This window comes from Megalobrama amblycephala, linkage group LG9 (genome assembly GCF_018812025.1).
Source record: "Megalobrama amblycephala isolate DHTTF-2021 linkage group LG9, ASM1881202v1, whole genome shotgun sequence".
In the NCBI taxonomy this organism is placed as follows: Eukaryota; Metazoa; Chordata; class Actinopteri; order Cypriniformes; family Xenocyprididae; genus Megalobrama; species Megalobrama amblycephala.
The window spans coordinates 25,275,023-25,298,265 of NC_063052.1; the positions used below are offsets into that span (position 1 = coordinate 25,275,023).

The window sequence follows — 23,243 nt, forward strand, 5'->3', positions numbered from 1 at the left end:
CTGTGTGGGAACAATGATAGCAGCGATTTGCCTCAGCATTGTCATTTACTGATTGATTATCCCGTGATTTATGTTTTAATATAAAGGGGGGGCCGTTGCAGAGCACATAATACAATATCCACAGTTAAAATAACTTAACGAGCTGGAGGGAGAGAAAAAACAATGAAATCTGAAATGGATAGAACAGCTTATCAGTTATGACCCCTCTACATATACACTCTGCGTGTGTGCGTATGTGTACATGAATAAGAGACAGAGAGAAAGCAGGAGATTGAGAGCGAGTGAGTGTGTTTCCTCTGTAGACAGTAGGCTGATGATGAATTTTTAAACAGATCACACTGATAATTGTATTTCATATCTGTCAGTGACGAGGAGACTGGCCACTGAGATGCTATTTATGTCAGCGCACCTCGCTCGGTACAGCCCTCAATAAAACTCAAATCACGAGGGAGATTGTTAAGTCTTCCTCAAGAATTATTAAATCGAAGGAAAATTTATGGATGACACTTTATAACAATTAATCAAGAGATGTTGATTAATAAAGTTATCCTCCTCCTCCTCCTCCTCCTCCGTTACAGCCGATGTCGGGCAGCTGAGCCGTCGTTGTCGTCACAGATATGGTTTTGTCATTCTCTCTGATTAATGCAGCCCAGAGAGACGCCTCCTCCGTTGCCCACCACACCCTCGACTTAAAGCAGCCCAACACACTTAAAACATTTTCTACCTGTTAACCTTGAGAAAATATTGGAATGAGTGGGGCAACAGAGAGCGAAGGAGATCATGTGGGACTGACTGAAAAAAAAAAAAAAAAAAATCAAAGTGGAGATTTTGGAGAATGTCACCCAGCCAACCTTGTCACTGTGATTAGGCTACTGTGATTAATTAGTTTAGTAAGATTGAGCATTTAGGTCAGAAGAGTGTATATGTGCTTTTTTTTTTCTTTTTAACTACTTCCCAACCCAAAATCCCAACCTAATATATAGTAAATTGAAATCATTCAATCAACCAATATCAAACAATCAATCAATAAATGTATAAATTGGATTATAAATGCAAATGAACAATACAATATAAAAATGTAAATTTTATTTATATATATATATATATATATATAATGTATAAAATGTACAGGAAGCCTGAAACAGGAAGTCATGGACGGTCCTAGTTACCCTGATGTGCTAAAAAATAAAATAAATAAATAAATGGAAATATGAATGGGAATATACTTCAGAGCTATTGTACTCAAAAGAATTTCTAGCGGTGCTAATAATTGCGGCAAACATTTATTTCATAATGTAACATATAAACACGCACGCACACACACACACACACACACACACACACACACATACATACATACATACATACATACATACATACATATATATATATATATATATATATATATGTATATATATACATATATAAAGTTAGAGAAATTGTGTGTGTGTGTATATATATATATAATGTGATTAATTAGTTTTAATTTTTGATTTACTTATAATTTATTAATTTATTTTAATATATATATTATAACAAATATTACATAATTAATAATATATTTATATATATATATATATATATATATATATATATATATATATATATGTATATACAGTATATGTATGTATATATGTATGTATAAATAAATATATATATATATATATATATATATAAAGTTAGAGAAATTGTGTGTGTGTGTATATGTATATATAAAAATGTTTTATATATAAAATGTTAATATATATGTATTGCATTTACAGTATAGAGAAGTACAGTAGATTATATGTGTATTTGTATTAAAGCAGGAATGAATGAAGGAAAAATTCAGCTGATGAGAGCTCAAAGAGAAAAAAGCAGGAAAACTCCAGTAAGTGACCTGGCCAGTATTTGAGGAAAGAAAAAAAAAAGCTCTCATTTAGAACGAAGTGGTACGCGTGAACGTTTGCAGGGTAGTTCGGGGTGGAGCAGGGCCGTATACGTCTGATTTGCTGATATAGCCTTGAGGCTGGCGTCATCAGTCGCTCCCGCTGCAGAGGCCAGCCAGAGCTAGCCGAGGCATTTGCAAAGACAGGGACGCCGTTCAGGCTTCTGCCAGGGTGTGAAGCAACAAACGTAGGGCCGGAAAACCTGGCCTGGTTCAACACCCGGATCAAAGGCAGCTAGACTCTATAGGGCCGTTTGTTTGAATCAACCCATTTCTGGCAAAGAGAGTGAAGGGACGTTCAGTGTGGCAGACGGGTGGACTGAAATGGTGCGTACGGAGCCTCCTCAGTCTTACATAAACCAAAACCCCTATATAAACACCTCCTGACTACTGAATTGTGTTTTGATAGGCAGCCATATCTGCTAAAATAAACAGAAATGGCAGGTTTGGGCTGTGAGATGTGACCTGCGTTGGCTAGTCAAGATTTTTCTGGTTATATTTATCATATCATTTTACTAAGACTCTGAGGATAGTTTCCCCCATGTCTTTTTAGTGAAAAAATGAGGGGGGGGGGGAAACACATTTATTTGAATGGTCTCGAATGCGCTATGTAATCATAACAGTTTGGCATCATGCAGGATATTTTAGCTGGTCAATGGAGAAAAGAGGAAAACATTTCTTGTTGTTCTTATTAATGCTTTTAGATCTTTTATAAAAACAAACACATTTCCACTAAGCGTCAGAAGTAGAGCACTCCGAGCAGCTTTAGGGGGCTGTTTTTCTCTTTGTTGCATCAGTATCGAGGAGAGATCTCTCTCTAACTGAAACCCTCAGGCTATAAGTTTGACTGAAGCGGAAAAAAAAACCCATCCTATTCTGTTTCTCTTAAAAACCATACATTATCAAAGGCGTCTCATGCATATCTTTGATCTAAAATGGTTACATCTTAATAATTATGGTTCAGAAATATGAAAGAATCAAATGTTTCTTTTTTCCATTCCGGTAGTGTTCGAAATTGTTCACCATCTTCGCTTTTTCCAGCGTGAAAAGAAGACCTGGGGAGCAAACAAACAAACTAATAAATAAATAAAAACTGACAGAACTGCGCTGCTATATTATTTAATGACAAGATCTAGAAAGAGGGGAAATATCCTATTTAAAAACGGAATATAAAGCACGGTGTATAGCTTTCGTGTCTCATCTCGATCTTTGCACTGTTTCTTTCACTTTTTATATATTTATCCAGTCAATAAAATGCTGAGAGAGAGACGTTTCCAGTAATCCTATATGCTTAAATATGACTCCAGGAGTTTATCTACACCGCGTTTTCTGGCCACTCTCTTTCCGAGCTTCTGCGGAAAATGATGTTTTTACAGAACATTTCCCTTTGCAACCAATCAAAGAGGTACAGTCAGTGGTAATGAAACAGGAAAACATTTCAGCACTCCTCTCTCCTCTTTAATGGCTGAAAAATGCTAATTGGAAGAAGACCGCATGTGTCAAAGAAAACAAAAGAGGTGGTATGGCAGGCAGCGGGACTCATGTTGGAGGATGGTATTTTGAAATGTGAAATGTGTCACTTAACTCCTGCTGAAACGCACAGGGTTTGAAGGGGAGGATCGAGGAACGGAAGCCCCTCCTGAACGTGGAGGTGCAGCGGAGCAGGAAGAGACGTTTATGAGGTAATAACCAGATACAGTCACACAGAGAATGAAAATCTGGATGAAGATCCTGATAGGCAACTACATACTGATTCCTAAAACGTCTCGTCACTGATTTCCATATGCATGACTTGTTGCATACGTACAAATATCTAAATAAATCTACCAGTATTTAGGATTGTTTTAATTGAAGATGTCTATTGTGCAACTAATCTGAACTTTAAAGCACTTTAGCTATATTTCACTCTCGTTGTTTACAATGAATCAAACAATAACAACAAAAAAACATTTCTCGAAATCACATCTTGTGTGTTGCAAGTCATTATTTGTAATGAATTAACAATCATGCAATAAAACAACCGTTACTCTATTATTTGAAGGGGATAAAATAAAAAAAAGGGATTCCACCTCATGTCAGATTCTCAAGTCAAATAAGTTTTGTGATCAGCATTTAGTTGAAAGTACAAAAGTAATGAGTTACGTAAAGCTGTGTGATGGGCTTCCTTCCTCCAGAGAAAGGTGACATTTTAATTACCCTGCCTTATCTGATGGGTTTCAAGATATTCTTCCCAGTAAAAGCCTTCTCTTTATTATTTTTGTATTATATATTCTTAGCTTTCGCCTGTCAATGACTGTACAAAATTCATTTGACCCAGTCGTTGATTGAAGCTGGGAAGTTTTTATATTGTATAAAATAGTTTTATCAAAAATCTCTTCAGTGTGAGAAGTGTCTCCTGCTTTTATGACAAAAGAAAAAATCCCTATGAAGGAATAATTGTGATAAAATAGATTTCTGACTTGAGTAATATAAAACTTGCTCACTCACTTTTTTTTTTTTACTGTTACTTCCATCATCCAATTAATAATTTCAAAAACATTTTATATAATTTCAAATGATAACAAAAGACACCATAACTTTGTCCATTGTCCTTTATTTGCATGATTATATAAGAACAGCAAATAAATGAATCAGCAAATTGTTTCTATTTTATTTCAAACAATAGAATAAGAATTAGCTTAATAAACAGTTATTACTTAAACAGTGAAAAACACACATATATGTACTGGCGTAATATATTAAAATGTAAAAAATAAATAATAATTAGCAGTACCACAAAAGCATAAGAATCGTTGGCTGTTCCAACGATCCAGAACTGTAATTGTAATACTGTATATATTTCAAAACATAAAGGTGATTGTAGAGATGTAGCAACATTAGTTTTAATAAACATAATTGCAGTGGTGTTGGCATGTAAAATGGCTGTGATCATGATCACAGACGTAAGGTTACGCCACAGAGCCGTTCTGGAGTATTATTACCACTATTTAAGTTGCCGTGTTTAAGTGCAGAGTTATTATTTTTAGCAGTACTGACGTTAATACCCAAGCGATCATCGCTGGATGGCTTCATGTGCAATTGTAAACAGTGTACAGTTTTACAAAAAAATTTAATTATTTAAAAAAATGGACAGAAACATTCATTTATTCTAAATGCGAGTGTTGCTGACCTCTGACCTGTGGATTGCAAGATTGTCCTTTTTGAAGAACGGCAACATCACCTACAAGACAAGAACAACATTTTGGAAGCATAATCAATACATCTGAGTCACATGCGAGGTTAGGGTACTTTCTCGCAAGATTCACAAAACAAAGCTATTTCTGTAACCCCATGGGGAAGATATGCTGCTGAAAAATAATGCTGTATCCTGTAATTGGTATTGATCTTGCCTGCTGATTTGGTGAAATGCATGATTATTAAAAAAAGATCACTTGACACACATATTTGCATAACGTGTTAGTACGTTGAATTTTTAGGATTTCTAGGTATGATTGCTTGTAAGTGTTCTCTTATGTTGCTCCACAGACTATTTACATCACCGTTAAAACCCATAGTTCAGAACTAGTATGTGTTTTTCCAACACACATGACAACTGTATGATCAAGTCTTTTTTAAATAAGAAAACATACCTTTTTTTGTTGTTAAAAAAAGAAAAACATTGTCAATGTAACTGTCTATAGAGTTCATCTACTCAAAAATACATCAGTGACAGCTAGCTATGTTTTTGTTTATAAACCTTCAGATCTCACCATACATATCTGCGGACACATATGACGGCATCCCGCCTCGTGTAGCGCGCGGGCAATTTGGATCATAATTTGTTGATGTGATGTGACATGCTACATATAAAAAAACTACTTCAAAGACCATCACCTCGAATCTCCCTCGGTTTTTCAGTTCCAGTCTTGTACCATCCGTCTGCGATCCCTTAAGCAGACAGCGTAATATTGAGACATGAGGAATTTCTACAACATATAATGTGCATTATAGCATGTCCAGGCATTTTAATGCAAATAGGGCTATCGTAACAACTACAGTAAATAGCAGATTAGACTAAAAATGCGGATAAATCTGAGGTTATTTTTCATAACATATAAGAGAGATGAACCAAATCCATTTGCTTCAGTTACTATAAAGTATCAACACATAAAAGCAGTGATAGAGAATCAGTTTAAAACACCATAAAAGGCATAAAATCTATAATCACTCAGTCTGATGCTGCTCTCTTAAAATACATTAAGTTAATAAACTAAAAATGTAAATATATTTTTCTTATCACTGCATGTAGTGGGTGAGGACATACATTCAAGGACACTATTATTATATTTTTTACACAGCTCATATTTTCCAATCATCTTCAGTCATTTATTTAATAAGAGAACCACTGAACTTGAGTAGGAAAGGCAAACATGAACATTTCTTCTATTGAAAGAGCTTTAACCAGGACTGAAAATGGCACAGTTCAGACTCCACACGAACCGTTCAAAGTGCGTTGGCATTGCATCTTGAGCTTTACGCTCGTGCTTGCGTGGCATACCTTCAAGCATGGCCTTTTACGAAAGAATAAGATGTCCTACACTGAATAGGATGATAGGTACACACAAACATTTATACATTAAATATAAATAACTATTCCTAAAACGCACAATAACATGCATAAAACACACACCCATACACACAAGCATACGCCGACCTGTCAACACTAACTAATGTTTACTACCAAAATTTGCCTTGCCAATGATGTGTTCTGGCACGTTAATAAAATACAAAGTGCGTAAATAAATAGTTTTACTTATTTTTCACTGGGTAAGATGCATTTCTCTAACACATCAATTGAAAACACTGTAACTGTTTGTATATCTATTCATCTAAAATTATTTCAGTTCATTAGCATAGAATGAGCACAGCTGGGTAATTCACCATGCCAAGACACACTCTAGTCTGGGTTTGGAGAAACCCAGCATGATCAGCATGGATATTTTTTTCTGCTAGATTATATTTTTTGTTTACACTTTACATTACAGTGTTAATGTTACAGTGAAATTACTGATACCTATGAACAACATATATCTAATATGTACTAATTATTTAGTGGATTTAGTTGCGCCTTTATTAACTTGTAAATACACATTGTTATTTTTGTTGCTTGTAATCACTTATATTAATATAGACACTTATATAATCACGTATATTAATATATGTTTAGCACAGGCACCGTAATATAAAGCGTTAAATCCCTTTTAAGTGCACACTAACAACACTTTGAAGGGAACTTCATCACTATGCTGAATAGCAAACATTAATAATTCTGGAGGACAATGCCGCAAGTACTGCTACAAACAAAAAAGAAAGAAAATTAAAAAAATCACTGATTTGTAAGTATCTTAGCTAATAATGCACAATGATATAAATACCACGACAAAACAGCAAAAGCATTGCGGTGAATGCAAGTGAATCTCAGTCGAAGAAACTGTTAAAGAAAAGTGGAAGAACAGTTAAAATGAGAGCTAGGACATGAATGTGATTTTCACGGCAGTAATAATAAGAATCAGATAAATCAATAGGAATAAATATTACTTTTATAAAACCAGTTTTATAAAAGTTGAAAAGAGGTCAACTGTTCGAAAATACGCAGAAATCTCTTTCTAACGCATGTTTATTTGAATATGACAAGCTAATAATCATTGTACCGTCGCCTTGCACGGAGACAGAGATATAACTGTTGTTAACACGCAATAATCTCGGAAAACCGTAGCATTTTTGCCCAGCGATATACTCCTGCCCTACAGCGGGAGAAATCTTGGCTTCTTTGAGCCCGATGAGTTTCTGATGGGAGATTGGTGACGTAAGAGCCATCAACAGCGACAGGCTGATCGAGGTAGTCGCGAGGATGGATAGATGGACAGATGTTGGGGCGGAACTTGGACATATTTCCACATTATTAGCCCCTACCGACAGGCGTACAGCATAAACGATCAGTTAGATTGCAACTGGCAATAGCTCAAGGATGCGCAGCACCGTCAAAGGTAAGAACATGATTTAAACGTCGCGTACAGAGATATCAACGCTTCGGTGGTGGTGATGTATAATATCCTAGCCTGGCTTATTCATACATTTACACTATACTAACAAATGTGTACACTCACCGGGATGCGGTATGCAAGGCGAACCTCTCGCGTCGGTCCACAGGCTGAATTATCCGCTGAAATCACAGCAGAATCCCCGCGTGCCGAACCACCGCGCGTCGAAGAACCTTAAAATCCGTTAGAAAACATCAGGCGACCGGAGCGAGCCAAGGCCACCTCAAAAAATTCACTCGGGTTTCTGGCGTTCCCCTTCCGAGCGATTTAAAAACACACCCACCCACTCGCCAACTTACAGAAAGAGTGGACATTGCGTCAACGCTGGTTTAAAGACAAAAACAAAGTTGAGATTTAAGTGTGATTTTTGGGGGGTGCCAGGTACACCGTGTCAACAAAGTACTGAAGAGCAGATATGATGTGGATTTATTACGCTTCTTAACCTAATAGGATCCGAAATGTCTAACACCGCGGACTCGTTATTTAATTTGTGGATGTTTTGCAATTGATGAATAAGTAATGTGTAAGCGTTGTAGAGAGGCTTGTTACGGTCATACTCAACTTGTTCCAGGAGTCCCTCCCCTTCCCGTGCAAAGTGTTCACTTCCTAGTAAGGTGTAACGAATCAATCTGTAACTTCCAACTGTCCTTTTTTTCGGGGATGGAAAAAGGTCGCAAATAATTTGCTTTTAGCGCATGAACGCCTGGAGTAGTTCGTGTTGTGTTGTTCGCCGCGGCAAACGTGAACGAGACAGATAAACAAAACTGGCAAAAAGAATAAAAGACAGTGAAAGGATCAAAGAAATGTCTTTATGTGCATGAAAAACTGTTCTAAAATATCAGACAATATAAAATGACATGTTTACAGCGGACACCCCTCCTTTATGCGTTTGAATGTTTGCGCGTGACGTGAAACTTATTTTTCACGAGTACAAAATCATAGTTTAATTTTAAATAGCACTATTTAGTTTTATATAAAACCGTATACTGTGTATATTAGTTTGAATGGACAATATACAAACAAGTGATGTCTTCTCCAAAAAGGCAGTTCGTTGTCTTTCAAACGATCCTGTTTTGTGGGGAGGGAAAAAACAGAACAATTAAAAAGATTGACAGGTGGGTTTTCACTGTCAGAGTGACGCTCCGGAGGGGTGGAGTAAAGAGAGAGAGGCAGGAAAGGCAACTCGATGTGTCTGTCTATCAGTTGAGACTGTCTGAACCGCTCACGCATCCTGAACGCGCGATACATATTTCAGCGAAGAGCCGCGAGACCAAGAACGCCGTTTCGCTCCCTGGAGTTTTTGTTTTTTTAAAAGAGTAATTAGTTTACGTTCGCTGCGAGAGAGTGTGTTTTTTGTTTATATATCGCTCTGTAGTAAACGCGTCACGCTCGCCCGAATCAACTGTCCACATGTTTCCCTGAGCATGGACGGACAGTGTGTTTGGTGAATATCGGGAGGAGCACGAGCAGAGACTCTCCACTGCGCGCGTGGGGAATTTAGTCCGTTGAAAATGCGCACTGAGCTCAAGCCCCATTTGTGACTGACATTAACTGTCTCCTGTCTGCCTGTCTTTTCCCTTGGTTTTGTCCCGGTTTTAGGCTTTCCACCGAGCGAGAGGACGGAAATACAGTTGGACGGGCTCTCCATAACTGGAAGTTTCTTCCGTTTTGCTACAAACTATTGCCATAATCTAAGGAAAACCTAAGGAAGCGGTTTTTTTTTCTGTTTGTGCGCCGTTAGACATGGACGGGAGATATATCTTGAGCTCTTGGCAATCATGCTATGACTTATAATTATTAAACGTCTCTGCCAGATACACCTTCATTTTTTATTTACAGACATTTTAGTCTGTAAAAATATCTACAACCTCTCAAGACCTATTGACCCCTCTTAGACTTTGCATCGGCAGCATCAAAGTGACTTTTTAAAGAGGTGGAATAAAAAAAACAGATTCCGAAGAGAAGAGGAACGTGTTAATACATGCTTTGTATTACATTTTTGAAATTAATTCTTGTCCCCCGTCACTGGCATTTTGATTCTGTATGAGAAGTCAAGTGGAGGGTGGGACGACAGCATGCCGCGGAGAAAGCAGCAAGCGCCGAGGCGATCTTCAGGTAAGCGGTGCATGCATGTTTTGTTTACTAATATATTAGTACGTAGGTTAAAAAAAAAACCATAAAATCAATCACACTTAATTATTATGTGGGTTTAGCGCTTAATCCAAATATTGACTGCAATTTTTGACTTTTTAATTTGTTTTCTGTTTGTCTTATTAACTTTTAAAGAATACCAAAAACAAAGTAATTTCATCATAATACATGTATTGATTAAGCAGAATGCATTAGATTTAATTAAAAAAAAAAAAAAGGTTGAGTTTTTTTTAAATTGTGCCAAAATGAAAACTTCACACTCCACCGTGGCCTATGTAGTCGAGTGAAAATGTAGTTTAAAGTGCTCCAGTTCGTCTATTTAGATGCGGATTGCCATCCTTGATTTGATGCTTGATTGATCGCCTGTCATGTGGCCTCCTTTGATCTATTCATTCCTGATAAACATCAGTAAATCATTCACCATGGAAACACGCATGCGCCGTGCGGCCGCAGCCACTCAAAGGACAACTTTTGCCCCCGTCGTGCGGGAAAATAGAGAAAGGAAAGAAGTTTTCGGCAGGGTTATACACTACTTTTTTTTTCGTCATTCAAAGAGAGGGAGAGAAAAGGGGATAAGGGATTGCTGGGGCGTGTCGAGAGCACAAAATGTAGCAGAGAGAACATTTCTTCCCTGATAGATGTCACTGAGCAAGGCCTCGGTACTGAGATCTGTTTTCCTCTTAGCTCAATTTATTCATGTGAAATGTACCTGTGCTCTTTGATGTTACAAGACAGAGCTGATTTCTGTTTTTAACAAATCTTCTATGAAGATCAAGAGAGCGGATCTCTGATTTGCGATGAACGCTGTTGGATTTTTTTGGGGGGGTGATTAAACACAAACTAGCCATTATATTTAAAACCATTTTGTTGTATTATACTAAGGGAGTTCCACTTTGTCCTATTGGCGTTCTCTCTCCTTTTTTTTTTTTTTTCTTTCGTTTTTTTCTCTCTCTCCCCCCCCCCCATTTAATCTCTGTGACTAACAGGTCCATTCTCTTCTGAATGAAGGCTCTCTTTCAAGTTCAAGCATCAGCAGAGTTACTGATCTGCAGAATTAGGCCCTGATATTTGACTGATGAGGGAACAGCCGACATACCAGAAACACTGCTGTAACCGAGGTCGACTTTATAAGGGCTAACAAGTGCGATACGTAGTTGACGTTTCTTTCGTTTCATTTGGTTTTTACGTTTACCTTTCTGCTCAGTGTAGGGAAAGGGTATTTTTAAGGGATTATTTCATCTCCCTGGCTGTATGGCGAGACTGACGTGGGGAGTTCGAAAGCTCACAGAGGTGAGATGGCGCCTGGTAATCTGACCTGGCAGCTCCTCCACAAAAACAAGCCATCAGCCCCCTCCACCTCAGCTGAATATTGATTTAATTTTCTCTATTCTGACAGGCATGTTCATCATTTGCTTTAATGGTCATTCAAAAGTTGGCAGGCACATTGTTTCCGTTTTTCCCAGAGCCTGACACTTTTCCCCTTTCCATCAAAATAAAAATGTTAGGAATTATTGATTGAGGGAATAAAAAGAAAAGCTGCTTAGCGTGACAAGGTGATTTGTTTTTACTAAAACTTCTTCTAAATTATTCGAGCCGTCTGATTATTTTTAAAATTTTGCGCTGTGCACTAAAAGCACCACTTCTCTGTTATGCTCCACCTCTTTTAACGGATGAGTTTGCCTCGATTTGCTTGCTATCATTGCCATTGTTTGCTCTGAGTGATTTACATGCGTCGGCTGTGGGCTCAGGTCGTTTTGGTGCAGTGGGATCGGAGTGGCCCTCTCTGTGTTGGGCTGCTGCAGTCATTTGTATTTATTTGCTGGCTTTTCTCTGAAACAGACACGGGCCTCCCACGTAGAGCACAGACTGTGTCTGTGAGTTTGAGCTCTAGCAGAGAGGAGAGGAGCCAGGGGAGGACTCGGCGATGAATGCGGTATCTCTCCGCTGCTCCAGGTTTCATTTGGTTTTGTGTTTTCACAACCTCCCACGCAGATAGAGACACGCTCGGTTTGCATCCATTCCACGCAACTCCGTCCTCTGGATAGCCGGGGCGTAAACACTGAGTGCCCTGAGGTGGTTTTCGATATTTTTGCTGCATTTACTTTTCCTTCATTTTAACTTTACATCTTCGATAACTGTCTCTTTTCTAAATGTAAGCGTGGCTATTAAATTGTATTCCATTTAGATTCACGTTTGAGACCATATTCAGATTGAATAAAAAAAAAAAAACACAAGCGCACACAAACACGCTCGAAAGGAGAAAAATAAAATGCGAGCAGGGAGGAACCAGCACAGGGAGTCATTAAAACGCATTCTGTCCTCAGCACCAGAGGCTTCTTAATTATCCGACATAAAGGTAAAGGTTCCTCTGCTGGCTTCATTAGGGAGGAACCCTAATTATCTGAGCTCCTGATGGATTTGTGACAGGCTCTAACGATTAAAGCTGACAAATTCAGCGAAGTGTCAGGTCTGCAGCTGCCTTGATGTAATCAAGTTGATATTATACAGTCCCTTTAGCCTGTAGTGCTGAATTAACTCAATTTTCTGGTGCAGGTGACAAATGGACTTTGCTACCTGACTAATCACGTCACCGTGGCAATGCTGCCTAATGACCTCAGTAATCCAGGCTCTTAACCGCACCGCTGGGCCCAGAAAGCATTTGAGGCAGCCAATCAGAACGCCCCTGCGTTAGCCAATCGGGCCTGGTGCTCTGCAAACACGCCATCGCTCCGTCTCCGTGTTGATGGACGTACCACTGTTCTGTGTCATTGGTTGCACTACCGTTCGAGCTCTGAGTGTACCGACACACCGTGCTCCTGCTGACAATAATCGCACCACCACGCTCTCGAAATCTGAAAATACTGTCAGAATTTGAGTGCTGTTGAGCGGCTCGCTTTGCTTAAGTCTCTCAGTGCAGCGTTACATACAAATCAAGCTGCATTTACAGATTATATTATGTGCAGTGCTGTGATTTATATGTGTTTTTGCAGCACGAGTATGAGGTTAATACCTTTTATTCTCTAACAAAGATTTATTATGTTGCATTAGAGATGTGAAGGTTTTGTTGTAGTCTGTTAAACAGCTCTTCATATTCATTCTCATATCTGGTGAGAAATGTGAAATATACTGGATTATCATTTCTCAATTTGTGATGTCTTTGTATTAAAAGATAGGAGTTGACTGCCACCATTTGTTTTGCACGTACGACGCAAATTATAGAAATAAATCTATAAGGGGACGCTTAGACGTCATGTTCTATCTGTGTCTCTTTCTTTAATGCCTGTTTTCGAGCTAGCAAAGAAAATAAATCTTCCTGAAAGATGCGAGAATGCAGCGTGACATCTGGGCTCACCTTGTGTTGGCTTCGCTGGAGGGTAGACTCATCCGCTCTCATGTCATTAACAGGTGACATTGACCCATTTAGTCAATATTCATGTTGGGACCCACCACTTACAACTAATAGTTTAATTTGCATTTGGGGATCAAGCCAGTGGCCTATAGGAAATCAAAGCGTATCCAGTTATTCTGAGTCCCGAGCTTGCCGTTCCCCTTGTCCGAGATCGTGGAGGTTGAGTTTGATTAATGAAGATCGATGACAGGTTTTATGGGAAGAGTGGATCAAAATGAAAATATGTTGGGACTTTGCATGAGCCAAGTGTGATGGTACACAGTCTGCGGTAAACACCGCTCTGCGGTTTTAATGAGCTTAGACACATTTGGGAGTTATCTGGTTTCCGCAAGTTTCGTAAAGTCTAAAATTAAGAATACTTCCAGACGTGTGTTTGTGCGTCTGCTGATAGTTGCTGAAAAACGAGCACACAGAGGACCACAAAAAGCTAGCGTGTCACCAGAGGAGGTTTGGATTAGAGGTACTGTAGCATTATGGGAACTCAAAACTATCAAAAGGGCCAGCTGTGTTTTTTCTTACTCTTTCTTTCTCGCTCTCTTTCTTTCTCGTCCTGTCTGTTTTGATCCCCCATGTTTCATTTCTCAGCTAATTTAGTCCACAGTGAGTCAGAAAGATGAGAGGGAGGGGGAAGAAAGACAAAAGAGAGAAAAGCTCAAGTCATGACCCAGCAACGGGAGTCTCCAAGCTTGAGGAGTACACGGAGGTCAACGTGTACCCAGGGGAGCCCACGTCTGCCTTCTCTCTGTCCTGCCCTGCACTCATCTGTTGCTGCTTTCCCTTGCTTTTTTTTTCCCTGGCTCACAGGAAGGATGGGGTGTTTTTAGAGGCTCGGCGGAGTTTTCTCATCCCAGTATGCCGTTTTCCTCATGGAGCGCCTTATACATCCTCATCAGATAAAACACAAACGGCTCGGCCAACAGATCCGTGCCGATGTTTATAACGGGCCAGCAGGAGATTGAGCTTTGATGTTTGTGTTGTAGGATCTGAGGAGCGTGTGGCGTCTCAACAGGATGATGCTGTTTGTGACATTGTCTGATTAGTTGCATATTTTTATAGATAGCTTAGTTAACGTCATATTTCAATGGTTGACATCATTTTATTAAGGACGGCCAAGCGTTCTAAGGTTTAAGCCTTGCGGTCATATGTTCATATTTAGTAACATTAATTTTGACAGACGAGCATGAAACGAAAGGAAGCTCTTTGATGATGTTAAGTAAACACCCATGAAGCCCCCTCAAACTTAGGGAAGTCACGTCCTGGGACTCGCTGTTCCTCCTCCCATCGACCACTGTATTCTCAACTCAAAATATCCTGCCTGCATGAAGACAAAAGACCAGCTAAAGACAGATGAAAGAGAGAAAACGCTTTTTTTTGTTGTTTGCAGGTCCCTTTGCTTTTTTTTTTTTTTTTTTTTTTTTTTTTTATATATAAACCAAAGTTGTATGCTGTATTTAAGGTCCAATAACGTCTGCAATAAACAATATTTCAAAAAATATTGATCGTTTTCAAACAAGTTTACAAAACACTTCCCCTCATCCATCATTGGTCAGAAAAACGGTAGTCCCGCCCCCAAACTCACACTTGTTTGGGCTAGACGGGATGCTCAAACAAAGCACTGGCTCTCATTCATTAATAATTGCGTGCATTATTTTATTTGTACGCACCGGAGAAATTCTCACAAAAAAATTCTGCCAAATATACAGTACATACGTACGCGCATCACTTTGTTCTTAACCTCATTCTAACCTTGTCTAATTTTGTGGTTTGTTTCATTTTTTTTTTTTGGAATTCATTTTAGTACAAAAGTTATTGGTGAATCATCATTTGGTCGTGAAAATGTTTGTACACAGATTTCATGGACGCTTGTTGAATGAGACCCAATGTTTTAATAGATTACTTATATTTAACTCGCATGAAACACGGATGTAATTTTATATGTAAAGAACTTACGCTTTTAACTCGGTTAGTCAAGAAAGGGCTATGGGAAGAAGACTGTGAACAGGAAACCGAGGGTTTAGTGGGTAAAATGTGATATTCAAAAATGCAGAAAGTGGGGGGAAAAAAAGAAGTGAAAAAATAAAAAAGAAGGGAGCGAGCGATAGAAGAAAGGAGTGGTGCTCAGAAAGGTATTAGAGCTGACAGATGAACAGGAGTGGGGAGAAATTCTCCCGCAGCAGCTGGGACTGCAGTCATTATCCTGACAGGTGTCAATTAAGAATTACTGCCTGCCTCAGTCCTCTGCGCAGCCCAGCTGTCTGCGCAGCAGAGAAATAACACTTTACCCTTGTCACTTTGTTAGTTCGTAGCCATAGCCTCCAAAAATGAGTCGCCCCAACGCTAATCGATAACCAGTGTATTAGCAATTATTTTGCACATTGATTTACGAGGGCCAACGACTTCTTCTGTGCTGTTATTAGCCCTTGATTAGATCTGCCCGCACACGTGAACACACACACTCTCACACACGCATTCATAGCATGCTGCCCTGTTGCCAGGTGGATATATGTTTCCTCCGAGGCCCCGAGGTCTAGAACAATCTTAGTGCACAGTCTTAGTGGCCCTGTTGGGCCTTCCATCACTCGTGGCCGTTACAGAGACAGGCCCCTCTTAGGCCCCACATGCACCCACACACACAAACATGTACAACACCTCTGTGGGGGTTGAAATACAGCCCCATTTCAGGCCGGCCCTGGATGAACGCTGATAGGGTTTGAGTATGTGTGTGAGAGAGGGGCTTGTAAAAGGCAAGAGTATTAGTGAGGTGTCGTGGTCTGTTTCAGCTAAATGAATGGCCCTTTGCTGTAGAAGGTGCTCCTGGTTACCGAGAGTTATGGCTGACCAGATAGGGGGCTTCTGGGTAATGTCTGTGTGAAGGAGCACCGAACCGCTACATTTATTTTCATGCCTGCGGTTATTTAATACTCCACTTTCATCTTTAAAGCCATCGTCAAGAGCTTTGTAGGTGTCTTCATGCCTTTGCAACAAGTGTGGCATTTCGAGATCTGATTTGTTGTTCTGATTTTTTTTTTGATTGATTAGTTATTAAAGAGTTAATTCACCCAAAATTTAACATTCCGTCATCATTTACTCACCCTTGGGTCATTCCAAACTTTTGTTTTCTGTACAACCTGAAATGAAAATTGTTTTTTGTTAATGCTCTTTTTCCATAGTTACAATGAACAGGAACTGAAGCTTTCAAGCTTATAATTGATGTACCTCTGATCAAAAGTTTGGGGTCAGTGCATTTTTTTTTTTTTTTCTAAGAAATTAATACTTTTATTAAGCAAAGACACATTAAATTGATCAGAAATTACATATACTTGTGTTTATATTGTTACTAAATATTTATATTTCGAAATAAATGCCGTTACTTAGGATGCTATCTTAAGTAACAGCATTTTACTTTGATAGTGTCACATTTTCCACAAAAATATTCTGCAGCCACAACCTTTTCAACACCGATAACAATAAGAAATGTTTCTTGAGTACCAAATCAGCAAATTTCTGAAGCATGACACTGAAGACTGGAGTAATGGCCGATGACTTTGTCATCACATGAATATACTGCATTTTAAAATATACAAAAGTAAAAGACATTTTAAATTGTAATGATATCTTACAATATTACTGATTTTTACTGTATTTTGATCAAATAAATGCAGCCCTGATGAGCATAAGATTCTTTCAAAAACATTTAAAAAAAAATCTTATTGGCCCCAAGCTTCAAGTCACAAGGTGCTTGATTTTGCATCTTTTTAAAAACTTGTAAGCTTTTCTGTAATTTATTGGAAAAGACTGATCAGCACAGTCTTCAAAACCTCTGCTTTTTCACAGCTTAGCTGAGTAAGAGTATTTATTTATGTCAGATTATTTATTTTTGGGTGAACTATTCCTGTAAAATGCTGTACTTTCACAAGCCGTAAGGTAATTGGGTTATCGTGTCACCTGTGAAAACAAAGCGTGCATATGTGCTAGGTCGAGGTGAGTACGACAAACTCCGAAGTCTCTAAAATCGTTCTCTCTCTTATACATAGTGGTGGATTATGTTCTTTATGCTAGAGAATGGGATTTGTGTTTGCTCGAGTGCGACCTTTGCCCTACAGGAACTAAAAAGAGAACCTAATCCCTGGGTTCCCCTGATGTGCCGATGTAAGAATGGAGATCCCTCTCCCTCCACTCTTGATCAGAGGCGTTACGATTCTCCTCTATGAGTGCTAAGCCACTGGACACACAATGAGTGGATAAAGATAAGCCTCCAGCTTGTGTTGACACTCTCATTGAGCCCCATAATGCACTGCTCCGGATCGCTCTCATAAAGACTCGGCTCCCCTTTTTTACGAGGCGTCTTCGAACGGTCGCACAAAATGCCTTGATTTTCTGTGTTTTTACCCTGACACTTTCATTGGTCGTTTTTCGTGCTGTGTTTAAGACCACATTTGCAGTCCATCACCCCTAAAGCTAGGTAAAGAGCCGCGTGTCACCCTCATCTCCTGCCGAGGGTCACTTTTATTAGCTTCATTGATAAAAGCCTGTCTGCACACATAGACAATAGCTGGTAGGTCCTCCAAGTGGCTGTATTTTTTCCTGTGTGGAGAAGTTTTATTTAACTGATAGGACACTAGAAAGTAATGAATATCATTTTTCCCTTTTTTGTCCCCAGTTTTATGGTGCTGATAAGGCATCTAGGGGATGTATATAGCGAAACGGCACAGATTCTTTTTTAGATGGACAACAGGCAGGACAGATCCCTCTGTCACTACTGTATATCATTTCCAATCTTTGATTTATATTTTCATCTTGTCTTAGAATCATCTCCTAAAGTATGAGTCACTGGCATTTATATTTCAGGATCTGTGATAAATACATGCAGAGTTGATATCAGTTTCAAAATAACTAATGCGACAAAAATAATGTCTGGTTTTCATTTCATTCATGCACAGAAGCCTTGAGAGATGTGAACTGTATTTGAATCCCCCTTTATATACTTTAATAGACGGGCGAACATGTTGTGACTAGTCTCCCAGACTTAACTTTATAGGTATTTATAGTGATTTGGACACAATCACAAATGCCACATATTCTGAGAAGCCTAAAGCTTGTTTGGAGACCGACTCGCCCAGACAGTGTCAATCATAGTGCTAAGCTTTGCTCTGAATCTTCTGTCTGAGAAACCAGTGGGGGGTGTCCCCTTCAAATCTGCCCCCATCTCCCCTCCCATTTCTGTTTTTGCCCTCTTCTCTACTGGCCACCGCTTTCTTTAAAAAAGCCATATGCTTCCCAGTTAGACTTCAGCGTGTGCACACATACACACGCAGAGGCTGCGACACATATGAGGATCAACTATTAACCTTGTCCAGCTGACTGAAAGCCATACGGTTGGTGGAACTTTAACCGAGGGACGCATCATTGATCATTGACTTGTTCTGCTCAGCCCCTAAAGTCTGTGAGCTTGGGAACTTGAGATGAACAGATGTGCTGTAAAGAAGAAAAGTCAGGTGACTCAAAATGAGGAACGCAAACATTTGCTCTTCCATTAACAGATCTGAGCTTTATAAAAGCAAGACAGACTATCTCGGGAAGATTTAAATCAACAATAGACGTTCTAGATCTTACTATAGATTGAAAGTCGTGACATGTCGACTCACAAATTCAGTGTCTCAGGCCTAAACTGGTTCTAAACCAAAACATTATGATGTGTCAATCATATTTGGTAATGACTTGCCAGGGAATTTTTTTTCATTGACCGACAAGAAACAAGTTTCTGTGTTCTGCTGAAACGGAGTGTTGACATATGTGTGTGTCGGCGTGTTTTTGTATGTGCACGTGTGTGTGTGTGTGTGTGTGTGTGTAGCTCCTCTTCACTAGCGCACCGTCTCCATGTTAAATTGGTTATGGCAGCGCAATCCAGCCCTACTTAGAGCCGTCAGAGCAGCCGCCGTGTGACGAGCCTCGGCAAGGACGTGTCATAAATACTGAGGTGTCGTTTCTTTCATGTAAATATACCTCTGTTTCAAGTATCGTCCATCAATACTGCACACGGGGGGAGATATCTAGCTGCTGCACAAAGTATGTGCTCTTGAAAACTGCAGCAGCTCCTATTAGGTCTAGTTTTGTCTGGGAGTGAAGACACACTTTTTTTAAGGGGGTATATATATATTTTTAAGGTTTTTTAGCATTTCCCCCTGATGTTCCCTTTATGATTTTTTCGAAGGTTTCAGGCATTTCTTCTTTGGAATTATATGCACTGAAAAATTGTTCATAATTTTGATGTCATGTTTTTTCTTCTGTACCTTTAACCCTCTGGTGCTGCTTGTGTGGCGGTCAAAAATGACCTTTTTTATTTCAATGAAATTAATGTAATATATTTTAGTTCGATAATGTTTTTATTTAATATTTTGTATTTTTAGGGGATTTTATGGTGCTAAATTATATTTATGGAATAGTTATGATCCGTTTATTATTACCTGTTATTACCCACTTTTTGAGCATAGACCTGAAAACGAAATTTCCAGCTTAAACTGTTGTAAATCAATGCCTTTGGAGCACAAACTTAAGTTTGGTCTCTTTAAAGACACCCAGCAGATTGTTTCTGAAGTGAAAAAGTTCAAGTGAAACTAAAAAAAATATTTAACAAAATAAAAAAGTAAAAAGTAAAATAAAAGTAAAAAGTTTATGAAAAATGCACAGAAATACTATTTTTGAATTTTATATGAAATATATATTTTCCAAAACATGTTTTACTCTAACTGTGAGAAAATGAAAGCCATAAATCTAAACAAGTTCAAAATTTGAGGTTGATATTTAAAAAATGAGCTTTCAGTAAGATTTTGTTTGGGCGCAGTACCAAATGTTTCCACTAGATTAAATTTTTCTCAAATTCATTTCTAATGCGATCTACTTTGACCGCCAACAATAGAAGTGGCTATTTTTTTTTTCAGGATCATTTAAACTTTTCAAATCATGTCCATATTTTTGTGTGTGTGTGTGTGTGTGTGTTCATATAGGAAGTGCCAAAACCTTTAACAAGGTTTGTTCCATTCTGAACATTATAAAAAAAAATATTAAAAAAACATACAATTTTTTCGGTTAAAAATGACTGAAAAGCATCCGAGATTTACACTACTGTTCAAAAGTTCACTACTATTCATCAAAAACATCCTGAAAAATATCAAACAGCATATTTTTTTCAGGATTTTTTTGATGACTAGATAGTTCAAAAGAACAGCATTTATGTGAAATAGAAATCTTTACTGTAACATTATCAATTTAATGCATCCTTGCTGAAAAGTATTAAACTTTTGAATAGTAGTGTAAGTAATTGCCCTCTGTTATTATTGTCTAACCTCTTTGTTCATTTTTCACTTTTAATCATTAGGACAGGCCAAGTTGCTGAATTGTCATTGCTGTATCAGCAGTCATACATCAGTGGTTGAATGTCATATCCATGATGATTTCCGAATTACTTATTTTTTCTTCTTTGTTTCTCAAATTGATGGTGAATGGACATGGACTTTTGTTTTTGACACTATATAGACAAATAAGCGAATGTTCAAGTTTCCCTTTATATTCCACCATAAAATCACTGTACCTTGTACCTAGTTGGTTTTAACTACCAGACGGTGAGGAACTAGAGCTACTTTGCAGGTTGAGTGCGATTGTTTCCATCCATTTGCATTCAAAATGGCGGCGTTTTGATGTTTAAATGATAGCAGCTCTCAGGCTGAATGTTAGGACAATGTTGTGGGACAGACAGTGCAGGGAGGATGGAGGGAGGAGGGGCCAGCACTGTCTAAAACCCATCACTCATTGGTTAATGATACTCTCCTCTCATTTAGCCACACCATTCTCCCATTCCCTCCTTCTTTTAACCCTTCACAAATCAAACGTGGGGTCATCCACAGTTCACGGCCCCCAGGTGGTCAGGAAAGCGCTACCACGCCCTCGAGGGTCCGTTTGACGGCGTGTGTCTGTGTGTATGTTTTCCCCTAAACTGTTGTCCAGGTGCCGATTTCTCCACAACTTCATCGCCGCTGTTCTGTTTTTTGTCTCACTGCCTGTTTGTCTAGTGTCAGTCTCACGGCGTGTGTGCGCGTGAGGTGTTTTTTGAGCCCGGTGGCAGATTTATTGCCTCGGTTCTGTTATTGTGGTGTAAGAGCTGAAAAGTGTCTGTCTGTTCCTGTCACTAAAATATGTCAGAAGCTTTTCCTTCGTCTTTTTAAGGTGTCTGTTGATTGTAACCTACTGGCTGTGTAAAGTTCAGGATTGTAGATGAAGACGTGTAAAGCATTCGCCTCTTGTATGTTTTGTTGTTCGTGATTGTATTTCAGCAGAATTTAAAGTTCTACATAAGCCCCGCCCCTTGTGTGTGCTTATTGGATATTGTCTAATTTGTTTATGCGTTCAGCCACCAATAAGAGTATAACAATTTTTACCATGTTTAAAATAATTTAAAATCCCAATTTCCTCTCAAATCAGTGTTAATTTTGGCCTTGCAAAAACATTAGTCTGCGCAACGATTTTTTTTTTGTGTGGTTCGCCTACGTCCATCCTTGAGCTTTTCCTGCAAACTGTCAACTAACAAAATACAAAATGAAACCTCTATCCCTCCCTCCCTCTCTCTCTCTCTCTCTCTCTCTCTCTCTCTCTCTCTCTCTCTCTCTTCCTTTCCACACAGTATCCTCTTTTCTCACACTAAATTTAGGTCACAGCTGTAAAGACAATGAAGCTGATTTGAGTATTTCTCTAGTACTTCCTCTGATGTTTGGTTTTTGTCAACGAAGACTGGAATAGACACATTTCCAGTTGATGTTTTTATCACGCGTGTCGTTCTCCAAGTACAGTTCGGTTGTTTCTTAGTAGTAGTACTAGTAGCGATATTGTGTCTGTTTGTTTCCTCTCAGGTAAAGAGAAACCCCAGAGCTGTGGAATTAAAGCCTTTTACCCATAATCCATCTGACCTGGGTTTGTTATTCCCCCACCGCAAACCTTAAATCAATCTACAAATTCAGCTCTATGTCCTTGCTCATAAAAGGCTCTCCTTTCACTTTCAAAAAAATGAAGAAAAAAGAATGGGAGAAGAAAAAAACGCCGTGTAGGAAAGCAGGGACCTTATATAAAGGGCATGGTCTGCGTCCATGCCAGAAAAGCTTGATTTCCTTTTGCAGTGCGGCCATACATCAGAGGCCCTCCCAGCTGGACTGTCACACTCTGACAGAATGACATGTGTCATTTATCAAAGGGGCCAGAGCTTGGGAAAACTCATATGACAAAGCCTGGGAGAGTTCATTCCCCCTTATCCACAACACACACTCACACACACACATAATCCATCTCTCTCGTTCTTTCACTCTCTCACACACACAATTCCCTCCCACCTTTTCGCCGCTCGCCTGTTGCCAAAAAATGGGTCTGTAATATTTCTGTCATCTACACACCAACTTGCTGTTCTTTTTCCTGTTCTCTCTCTTGCTCTCTTTCAAAGTTTTTACTGTGTATTATTCTCCTTCCCAAAAGCTGTTTTGCAGTAGTAACTTTTCAGCTGCATAATTCCTGTGTTAATTACGGAATCGTGTGTATTTGAAGTGATTAAACCCGGCGTAATGAAGCTGAAGATCTTAGATATCCTATATCGCGCGAGCGTTTCTCTGCTGGAATCCATTCATCAATTCGAGCAAAC

At 38.9% G+C, this 23,243-nt stretch overlaps 1 protein-coding gene and 1 long non-coding RNA gene across 11 annotated transcripts in view; one reads left to right on the top strand and one right to left on the bottom strand.

Annotated features, from left to right (window-relative positions):
• Nucleotides 1-23,243, top strand: part of tshz1 (teashirt zinc finger homeobox 1) — a 324,830-nt gene that overhangs the window by 280,255 nt on the left and 21,332 nt on the right. For 8 of the 10 annotated variants that reach the window (XM_048202353.1, XM_048202349.1, XM_048202351.1 and 5 more), the window contains 2 exons: nucleotides 3,531-3,609; nucleotides 9,607-10,122. In XM_048202353.1, the coding sequence (XP_048058310.1) occupies nucleotides 10,083-10,122 (40 nt within the window). In that variant the 5' untranslated portion in view covers nucleotides 3,531-3,609; nucleotides 9,607-10,082. Of the gene's footprint in view, nucleotides 1-3,530; nucleotides 3,610-7,815; nucleotides 7,954-9,606; nucleotides 10,123-23,243 lie in introns of those variants that run through there. The other 2 variants (XM_048202357.1, XM_048202359.1) reach the window with 2 other exon arrangements.
• On the bottom strand, nucleotides 4,504-7,808 carry LOC125275435. Its single transcript, XR_007186449.1, has 2 exons — nucleotides 5,801-7,808; nucleotides 4,504-5,147 (listed from the first exon to the last, which is right to left on the bottom strand). It is a non-coding gene; the product is annotated as an uncharacterized LOC125275435 (long non-coding RNA).